Source organism: Macrobrachium rosenbergii, chromosome 37, assembly GCF_040412425.1.
Source record: "Macrobrachium rosenbergii isolate ZJJX-2024 chromosome 37, ASM4041242v1, whole genome shotgun sequence".
Taxonomy (NCBI): Eukaryota; Metazoa; Arthropoda; class Malacostraca; order Decapoda; family Palaemonidae; genus Macrobrachium; species Macrobrachium rosenbergii.
The window spans coordinates 23228775-23239600 of record NC_089777.1 but is presented as its reverse complement, the minus strand read 5'-3'; the positions used below and the strand labels follow the sequence as shown (position 1 = coordinate 23239600).

Sequence of the window (10826 nt, the reverse complement as noted above, 5' to 3'; positions counted from 1 at the left end):
GAATTTCCCATTTATCTGGCTATATGTCTTTATTTGTCAGGTTTTCATGTAACATATTCAATCAACCTCAAAGATCATCAGCTCTCCTGTCGCATTTATTATTCCAGAAGGTCAAGTTTTGTCAAAACTTTGGAGAAATGTGTCATATGAGGGCTAGTATTAATGTGCAAGACAGTTCAGGCAAACACTGATCCTTTTTGTAACACCTTCAGTAGATTAACCCCCCAAAAAATATCAAGCGCTTTAAAAGATGAGAAAAACAGCTTGCAGCACTAATTTGGTAAGGTGTAAACCTCACCAAGTCACTACTGGTAGTTAGTTAGGTAGGGAATGAATGGAATGAAATTAATTGGTGGATTTAGAAGTTTACTGTACATTAGTTGGTTTTGCGATTAATCATACAGAAAAAACAAGAACTGGATTGAATGAATAACACTTAAAAATTTGTGGTATTCATGAAGCGGAACAGTATGTACTCTGCACTGTACATTTCCTCATACTTCAACCATGGCACATAATGCTAGTCTCCAATTATAACCATTCTATATTTGCTATAACGTCCAAATACAGTAACGCAGCTGGTGGGGGCAATGGCACATTAAAAAGAGCATTTAGTCCTGTAGTTCAAGAGTGTGCAATACAAGGAACACTAGAAGCAATACCCCTGAAAGGGGACTTGGAAAAAAAAATGAAAGAGCAGAAGTGGCAAGTATAACATTTTAGGCAAGTAACAACCAAGATTATGATAATTGCAAAGGAGCAAAAAATGAACCACTTGAAAATGGGCATGTGGATGATGTGAGCAAGATGCAGGATGAATGAATGAATGCTAGGCAATTCAGTGCACAAGTATTTGGTGGGGTTGAACTCAGTACCATGTATTACATATAATGCGTCGATTAAGATTATTTGTATTGCAAAGTTTAAACAATCAAAAATGGAATTAGAATCTAAAATTTAGGCCAAAGGCCAGTTATTGGGAGCTATTAGATCATCTGCGCTTAAAAGGTGGTTTAAAAGGCGCAAAGGAGGAAAACCTCACAATTGCACTGTGAAACAATTGTTAAAAGGTGGAGAGCAAGATGGAAGAAACATGTAAATGGAGGTATAGCAAGAGGCGTGAAAGGGGTTGCAGCTAGAGGGAGAAGAGACGCAGCAAAAAACCTTAAGCAATCTATACGAAGAAAGGGATTTTGGGTACCTATCATGTAAACCTTAAGTGGGAAAAAAGAATGGGAGGGCAATACGACCTTGAGATTTAGTGACGTTCCTCTTGAGATAACCCACAGTGCATGTTTTGTCATCTCATATTAAGGCAACAAAAGGAAAATTATCAATACTAAATGATAATAGTATAACCATACCATCAAATCACGTTTTTAACTCCGATTTGGATAACCTGAAGAGCTGTTCTTAATATTTATAATGTACTTAAAAAAGTAACAAACTCTTATAAATTTAATGGTTGGCTAGACAAAACATGTTGAAAATTCTGAAAAAAATTATTTCAAAGATTTATACCTACTATAATATTCATTGTTGGTTGTAAGCTGCACAGTCATATGAAACTATAGAGGCACTGTCCTACATGCATAAAGCAGAAAATTCATCAGAATGTAAATTACAGTACTGTACATAAACACTTGTGCATGTTTCTAACCAAAATGTACAAACTGTACTGTCAGCTTTTAACCACAACACTCTTAAATGAAATACTTATGGTTATCTTGATAACAGAATTTAGAAGAGAAGGCTCCCAACTACTCAGCACTGCAGAACTGGAGGGAATATACAAGACACCACAAATACATTTCAGGGACCTAATTTTAGTTTTTTGCTCAAAGAAAACTTTTGTGCCAGCTTGGTCTGTCCATCCGCCCTCACATTTTACAAACTACTGAGGCTAGAGGGCTGCAAATGGCATGTTGATCATCCACCCTCCAAACTTAACAAATTGCAGCCCTCTGGCCTCAGTAATTTTGTTTTTTAAGGTCAAAGTTAGCCATAGTCGTGCATCTGGCAACAATATAGGACAGGTCAACACCAGGCCATGGTTAAATATTCATGGGCCTTGGCTCAAACAGTATTATACCTAGACCACCAAAAGATAGATTTACTTTCGGTGGCCTTGATTATACGCTGTACAGAAAACTTGATTGCGCTTAAGAAACTCAAACGCATTTTTCACTTGTTTTGTATTATACAACCTTAGTACATTTAAGATCTCATTACTTGCATTATTCAATTTCAGGTGACCCAATTCACCATAACTAGAAAATAGTAAAAAAAAAAAAAGCAAGCATACTTTTTAAAGCTGCTATGTCTGGAATAAAAAAAATAAAATGCTATTCTAATGTAATTTTTATTGAAAGCAGCAAAGACATATTTTCAAGACATCAATTTAGCAAGTCATGGCTGAACTCACTTCAGATATAAATACTGTAGTGCAATTTGAATAACTTGTGAACTAGTGAAACATTACAAATGGACGTGACAATTCATAGAACACTAAGAAAATAATAACTACACATATTAATGTAAACATTTTGTGAAAATTCTAAAAGAACTATTAAAAGATTCTACTGCCTAAACATAATTTGCTGACTGGAACACAGGTTCTCATTAATATCTAAACAAGGCAAATTAAAAAGTTATAAAATGTTGACAAAAATGGCTCTAAAATGGAAATATACTGACTATCATGGCCTGGTGAGTATAAAAGTATATTAGTCTAGACTTTTCAAGCTGTAGATACAGTAACTGAATTTCAAAAACCTCTTACAAAAACTCTTCACACCAGTCTGATAAACACTGGTGGCAATCGCCAGACTGTTTTGAATTTGCACCCGCGGTGTCTTTCAGCCAATCGATAAACAACTCCTTGTTCTTCTTCAAGACTAAGAACTGGCCCAAAACAACATAAGCCTGCAATGCAAAGAGAAAATACCTCATAGAATGAACATGTTAAATGTTACTATTTACAAACTACAATATTCCTTCATCTGAAGCATTTTTACATCAGATTTTACTTTTATAGGATTAAGACCAGAAATTAGTTCACAGCATCCAATAAGCTTATTTAAAATACTATAGCAATCACATCTTCTAAGAAGTATTGCTTTCCTTTAATTGAAATACTGTGGAAAAGTCTTATGAGATGAATTATTGATGTTGTCAGTTAGGCTATAACACCATCCTTGTTTTCTGGTCTTATATTGCTGGTTTTGTATATTAATATTTGTCAACTTTACCTCTCTCCTTTTCTTTTTCTCTTTGATATATAGACATTGTATTCTGAAGCTTACTTTGCAAGTTAAATAGAATTCCAAGTTTGCTTCACGTGCCTGATTTCTCAGCTGAAATAATTATTATAACAATCTTTTAATACAAGAATTATAAGTGGTGAGACAGTGTTAACAGGAGGCTGTCTTTTTCACTCTGAAAACAGCAAGATATTTACATGTATAATACTTGGAAGAGGAAGAGGGAAGGAGAAAGGGAAGGGGGGGGGAGATGAGAAGATACATTTCGGAATATGAAATGTTTATCTCTACCTTATCAAATCCCTTGCTTTCAAGCCGTTCTCCTAAGACTGGCCCGATGCCTGCCAGTTCTGTGACATTCTTCTCTCCCATTGGTTCTGCCACAAAATTACGATGTTTTTGACTTGTGGTTGACATGATGGCACTCTGAAAAACATCACAAAATGTACGTCAATTTCTTCTCAAAAACATAATTCTAACAGACAAAAGATGATTTACATACACTAATAATGGAATATCTCAATTTACATACACTAATAATGGAATATCTCAGTCATTCAAAGAGAACTTTGACACTTGATAGCAATCTAATAAATATCACTGGGCAAAATAAGTCAACTTTCCTTAATAGACAGTTTTATCACTGCGCAAAATAAGTCAACTTTCCTTAATAGACAGTTTTAAAAGATAACAGTAGCATAATGTATTCTTTCAAAAAGAATTTGACCCTAAACATATTTAACGTAACTTTCCTTAGGCTTTGACTTACATTTCTAGAATTGGAAAAGGTACCATTACCAATTATTGTACCAAATAGCACAACTTTATGCTTGCGCAGAAGGAAACATAACCTCTAGAACATCAGGACCAAACCAATGTATTCCTTCTGGCTGAACATCACCTGTGTTTCCCAGCTTTAGGAAAACTGCCTTATCTTACATCAAATACAACACAACAGCCTAATGCTCTAGCTTAAAAAAGTATTATTTTACAAATTTCCAGTTTTACAAACTTTCAACCTAAAACAATATAAGACCCACTCTCTCCTTCAATATAGAGGGAACACAATGGGGAACCAGTCTTAGGGTCAGGTTGTGTGTGTGTGTGTGTGTGTGTGTCAACAGGCCACATATTCCTTAAGTGTAAGGAGGGGAGATGACAGTAAACACCAAAAGTGCAGGAATAGGTTGCCACTGTCTTAAAAACAGATCAAAAACATATATCAACAGGTATAAATCCTAACCTAACCTTCCCTTGTCCTAACTTTAACCTAAGGTGCTGTGTCCTAACCTGGCATCATGCATAGCTGAACAATGTACATGTAACTGCGAACAATGTACATGTAACTATTATGTAACATTACCTAAAAACTAACCAAAGTATATACAATATTTTGCAGTACAGTATTACCTAACAAATAACCAATATTGAATACTGTTTCTCTATGGTTAAAAGAACCCTTCGTCAGGTTAGGTAGGGGAAGGGATACAAGTTAGGAAGGACACAGCATACTATTTTAGGTTATGGTGCACCCCTTTATTTCAGTGATTTTTGTGTCTTACACCCACAAGCCTGCTTCCTACTATATTCCCCCACTGTTATTAGACATAGCCTTGGATTATAACATAATAGATTAACCAAGCAATTCTGATAGAAAATATAAAAAATTATTCAGAATTAGGTAATTCTAAGCCGGCTGTCCGCGGTGAGCTAGCCTATGGCAATTGATGTTTTCCTATGTTATTTTACCTACTGAACAAGAATTTAAAATAATATTTTGTCAGTCGGCTGTAACTATAATGTAATCGACCTTTGAAAACTACAGATCTGTAACAGTGTTCGCACACAGCTCAAGGGTAAATTCCAGCTTAGCAGCAGCCAACTGGCAAAATATTACCTTAAACTCTAGTAAAGCAAGTAAAATAACACAGAAAAACGTCAATTGCCATAGTCTAGCTCCGCTGCACACTATTCAAAGCTTTCGTAAACATGAAACAAAACATTACCATTTCCGCTTTCAACTTTGGTGGCCTCTATAGGTTGCTGTGGCAGAACGGCGCTGCGCGCCTTATCTGCATCTTTTAAAGATTTATGGCAAGCTTGTATGTTCTGGCAAGAGGTAATTACTTTAAATTCTTGTTCAGCAAGTAAAATAGCACAGGAAAACGTCAATTGCCAGTCCCTCGCAGCTCTCGCTAAGCACAGAAAACCGGCAGCTGGTGATTGGTGAACCGAAAGCTAGCGCATGCGTGTTAAGGCTTAGAATCAGTAACACTAGTAATGAATGAAAAGTGCCTTTGGAACGGCTCCCACTATCCATTTATTCACCCTCCTTTTCTACATTTGTTTTTCGTGTTCCAAATGACATATATATCGAAAGGAGTTCGAGTCATCTGACAGTAAGATAAAGATCAAGACTAAATGATGTATACTGCAATGACCTAAAGGTACAATTGGCAGACAACTCGAGAGTTGTATAAAGACGTAATAGCCTATATAGGTTGGACAAGATGACAGATAGGGAGCTGGAATGAAGGTATAGCAAATGGTTAAAAAATGTTTGCAGCTGAGAAATGAAGGGACGCTGCAAGAACACTTTAGTAATGAACACAGTGCACAACGAGGTGCAACGACATTACTTCCCTACAGGAACCCTATACTTTTGGCTAAGCTAAGAGCTGTTGAACAATTACGCTATTCCTTACTTATTTACCTTATGATTTAGCATACACTAAGTTGACTAAGTACATGTACATACACAGGATACAGACACACACACACAGCAACCCATGAAATTTACTCGCCTACGTCAACCCCACCCGACTTACGTTTGGGTGTTACATTAAGTGGCTAACATTTTGTTTTCTTACTTAGGGGCAGTTTGGCTTAGTTCTTCCCCAAAATAAAAATGGATGTTTTAAAAATTCAAAATGGCTAACCTAGGCTACATAGCCTAGCCTAGTTAAAGTTAGGATTCGGATGGCTACACTAAGGCTATCCTGTTTAGCCTCAATGATTCATTTCTATGTTTAGTAATCTGAGCTACAACGAAAAACCGCAAAAGCCTGAATTGCACGCTTATGGATGATTCATATCCGCTGGCATTATTTACGCCTCTTTGGACATAAACGAGTTTAAGTTACAATTCATGCGTGATTTTACACTTGCAACTTTTCTGCCCAAATGGATTCGCAAAGCAGTCAAAGTGCAAGAAGAAACTGGCACACAAGTCATTAAACCAAGGTACCGAATTCAATCCTGGATAGCATTCGGCTTCTTTGGCGGTTGTTTCTTCCAACACTTCACGTTGAATTACATGTATTAATTCTCAACAGACTTACGTTATTACACCTAAGGATTCTCGATGGACTTACGTTGTAGTATGACTGGCTCTAGGAGGATTCTTATCACGATCTGCTTAAAAAAAAGATTAATGAACAGATAACGTACGATAACCAACAGAGCGTTCGCCTGAATACGGGACTACAACACGAGCTTTATTCAACGGACGTGCTTTACTTCTTCTTCTTCAGATTACTGCTAGCGCATTTTTTTTACGTTGATGACAACAAAACTTTTTTTTTTGCTTGATATAGTCAGTTGTAGTTAATAATTACATAGGAGTTTACCATGCAGCACAAGAACTGTCATACTTAATACAATATCAAGCAACGGTGCAGAGGGTAGCATTGTAAAAATATATTCAAAAAATTCCCTACCGATTGGATACTATTTTTTTTTCTTTGCTACAGTTGTACTATACATGGCTGGGTATCTACAGTACATAGTCTCGGTGTATTGTGTTTTCACTTTATGCCACGTAAAATCCTTCGCCCAGAATAGTGATGACATGCAAACGCCGTGACTCACAGTTTTAAGCACTCTAGCCCACTTCACACTCGGGTACCGGTGGCCTCCTCAAGCTGCATCACTGTGAAAGGCCGGCCAACTGCAGCTGCAGCCTGCAGGCTGGGTCACCTGGGTGTGACTTTATGAACCTAATTTGCCGACAGTTTTCTAAGGTGCAGTTTAAAGGCAATTACAACGTACTTAGAATTGAGTCTTTAGTTGTGTAAACGCTTTTTCATTGTTTTAATGATAAAAAACTTTCACATACCTTTAGATGACAGATACAGAAATTTTAATGGGAAAAGTTTTAAAATTAATAAATTATGTTAGAACATAGTAAATATATTTTTTATCATGAGGAAACTCATATAATCTGGAGTTTAATAATGGTTTAATGTGGTTTACTTTGAATCTCAATAGACATTATCTGTCATAAGCACTGGTGTTTTTTATATCTATTTCCTAACGTAATGGACGAATGAATAAACAAGATGTGTGAAAAGGTGGCCAGATGGCAAATTTTTATATCAGTGGGAAGGAATAATAATAATAATATTAATAATAATAATAATAATAATAATATTATTATTATCATTATTATTATTATTATTATTATTATTATTATTATTATTATTACAACAAGCAAGTGGCAAGATAGCCCCAATAAGGAAATCAGTCCGGTGAGGAAAAAAAAAAAAACTTAAAAAGAGGTATAATAAAACAAAAAAAACACTGATAAAAATATTAAATAAGAATCATGCATGGAAAATCTCTAAACCTATCTTGATGGATCCAGTTATAACCGAGGTTAAAGTTGTGGATAGATAGATAAGACAAACAGATGCCATCAAAGTTCATTCAGGAGCTTAAAAATCATGCAAACTTAACGATTCCGTGTTTTTCGGGTCTGTCTTCAAAATCGGGGATGAAGTTCGCTATGATTTCATGCCAGGCCTTCCTCTTTCCTATCTTGCTTCTATATTCTTCGCAATTTGTTTTCCAAATCACTGGCCTCTTTTAATTTCATAATTGAAATCTGTGTTCACTTTCTCCACCACCTTCGAAATGCCTTCCATCATAGAAGTATTGATCTCCCAAAGGCCCGGGTAACAATGACAGGTGGCCGCAACTGGTGGTTGCCGGCCCAGCAACTCCAGTTGCCCTCGCACGAAAGACTCCATTGAAAACTATAATAATCGGAGGCGACTGGTGGCCGCCACCGGTTGCCCAGTGTGAAGGGGCAAGATTCTGCAGTGCCAATCGTCTCATTGATATGGTTCTCTTGGTAGAGCGGTCATATGAATTTTTTTTATTATATTTGGTCATTTCAAGTTATCTGACTTTGCATTTTTCAGTACAAACACAATTTATTTTCATAAAAACAAAGAGATATGGTAAGATCTTTCGCCGCCGCTGCCAAACCTCAGTATGGATAGTCAAAGCGGAAACATCCACACTGCCACCAACTTGACTCTCAATCCAAGGAAATTGTTTATAAGGCATCAAAATACTTCATTTTAGAAAAAGAACATTTTTTCAGGTACATTAAATTATATTTTCTCCTAAATGATGAATGGTTGATTGATTTATAGATTTTAGGCACACATGCCAAGCGCTGGAGCAACTAAAGCCATTCAGTACTGAATGTTGAATAGAACCTGCGCAGCCATTAAAATAATGCAATCACATAAACGATAAATAACTGCTAAAATGTTATATGAACAACAATCAAGTGACTTGAAAAGCTACTCCTGCCACCATGACTTGAGGTAAAGTATACCTTAGTTTAACCAAACCACTGAGCTGATTAACAGCTCTCCTAGGGCTGGCCCGAAGGATTAGCCTTATTTTTTTACGTGGCTAAGAACCAATTGAGTACCTAGCAACGGGACCTACAGCTTATAGTGTTAATGTACTAAACACATTATGGTATCATTAAAAATACCATGATTATCATTTCCAAAAAGCACACCATTGAAAGAAAAAGCAGTAAGAACCAAAATATAATCAAAGCTGTTTCTTTGTAAAAACAAAGTACAGTAAATGACAGATCTCAAGTAAAGCCATAAACAAGGGATTAATCTAGAGGGTGAAATTTCAAAGGATAAATAGATCTGACACGTTATGTTCTTTTCCTGGCCACACCTCAGCGATCTTAGTGTTTGAAAGACTCTTGTAGGATAAGTGTATATCTGACATCAGTATCTGATATTACTGATATCAGTAATACTACTGAATGGCGCGAACATCAGTTGCCCTGTACCCACCATAGGATTAAAACGTTTCTGTAATAAACATCAACACGGGAATAGTGCTTCTTACTTACCCAGCCCACAGAGTATCCTATAACTATAAAAGTCACCAATCCAGGGTAGGCTATCTTGTGCCGTTGTTTCTCGCAACACTTCACTTCGAATTGCATGCATTAATTTTCGACAGACTTTGCGGCATGGCTGGCGCCAGAAGGATTTTTCCCACGACATGCTTGAAAAATGACAGGCAACGCATTCGCCCACTCCGTCGGCGAAATAATCATTTGACTGTTCAGAATACCTGGTTCCTGGACTCAGGGCCACAACAAGAACTGTACTCAACGTCAACGGAAGTGCTTTTCTTTTTCTTCTTCTTCAGGTTACTATTAGCTCACCTTTTTTTTACATTGTTCACAACAAAACTAATATTTTTTTTATTGATATTGGTCAGTTATGTTTAATAATTGGATAGGTGTTTGCCATGCAACGTGGAAGCATGGTAAAAATGCATTTAAAACTTCCTACGATAACAAATAAGTATTTTCCTACTTGATCAGGTGAATCTATGTTCTTTTCTGCCACGAAAGTTGAATCCCATATAATCTAGCAACTGTTTTTAAAAGAAGTTGCACATAAATAGGCATCTACAGTATATAGTCTCAGTGGATTGACATTTTTATTTTATATACTTTTTTTATATACGTAAAATCCTTCGCCCAGAACAGGGATGACATGAAGAAGCCGTAACTCTATAATATATATATATATAGTCAGCGACATCGAGAATTTGAACATGACGTAACATACACCTGCAGACATTCGAACAAGGAAATTTAACTATTTTTAAACATCTCTCAAACATACTGACGAAATTTGTTCGCTCTTGCATATCTATAATACGTGTCACGGATGCACTTGTAACCATTACGTAGATTAAAGTGTCATTCTTCCGTCATGGTAAATAATACGCCTCACCCATGAAACAAGAAGTACAGAAATAACTGGGGTGCTTGCGACTGGGTATGACAATAACTTTCCCAATCAATACCAAAACGATGCATCTTGTTGTGATTCGTTCAAGAAAAATAAATGGAAACTAGTGGATGGAATGGAAATGGAATATGAAATTTTTGCCATAAACCAAGCGCTGAGACCTATAAGGTCATTCAGAGCTGAAAGAGAAATTGAAAGAATGTTTTCAAGGTGTAACAGAGGAAAACCTCGCAGTTGCCTCTGAAATACCTGTTTGGAGACGGTGGATTGAAGGATGGGAGGCAGAATATGAACGGAAGTACAGTATATAAGGAATAAAAGGGGTTACAGCTAGGGACCGAAGGGGCGCTACTGAGAACCTTGAATAATGCCAACAATGCACAGAGTGAGGTGTACTGACGGCGATACTCCCCTACGAGAGGAACCAATAGACGGACTTGACGAAAAGCGAGGAGCCTCTAATTATAAA

General features: G+C 36.6%; 1 protein-coding gene across 1 annotated transcript; it reads right to left on the bottom strand.

Moving 5' to 3' along the window:
* Nucleotides 1-2346: 2346 nt before the first annotated feature.
* On the bottom strand, nucleotides 2347-9549 carry baf (barrier to autointegration factor). Its single transcript, XM_067081807.1, has 3 exons — nucleotides 9439-9549; nucleotides 3555-3689; nucleotides 2347-2925 (listed from the first exon to the last, which is right to left on the bottom strand). Exons 1-3 carry the CDS (start codon nucleotides 9532-9534, stop codon nucleotides 2779-2781), a joined length of 378 nt encoding a protein of 125 aa, XP_066937908.1. The 5' UTR covers nucleotides 9535-9549; the 3' UTR covers nucleotides 2347-2778.
* Between the last annotated feature and the right edge of the window lie 1277 nt (nucleotides 9550-10826).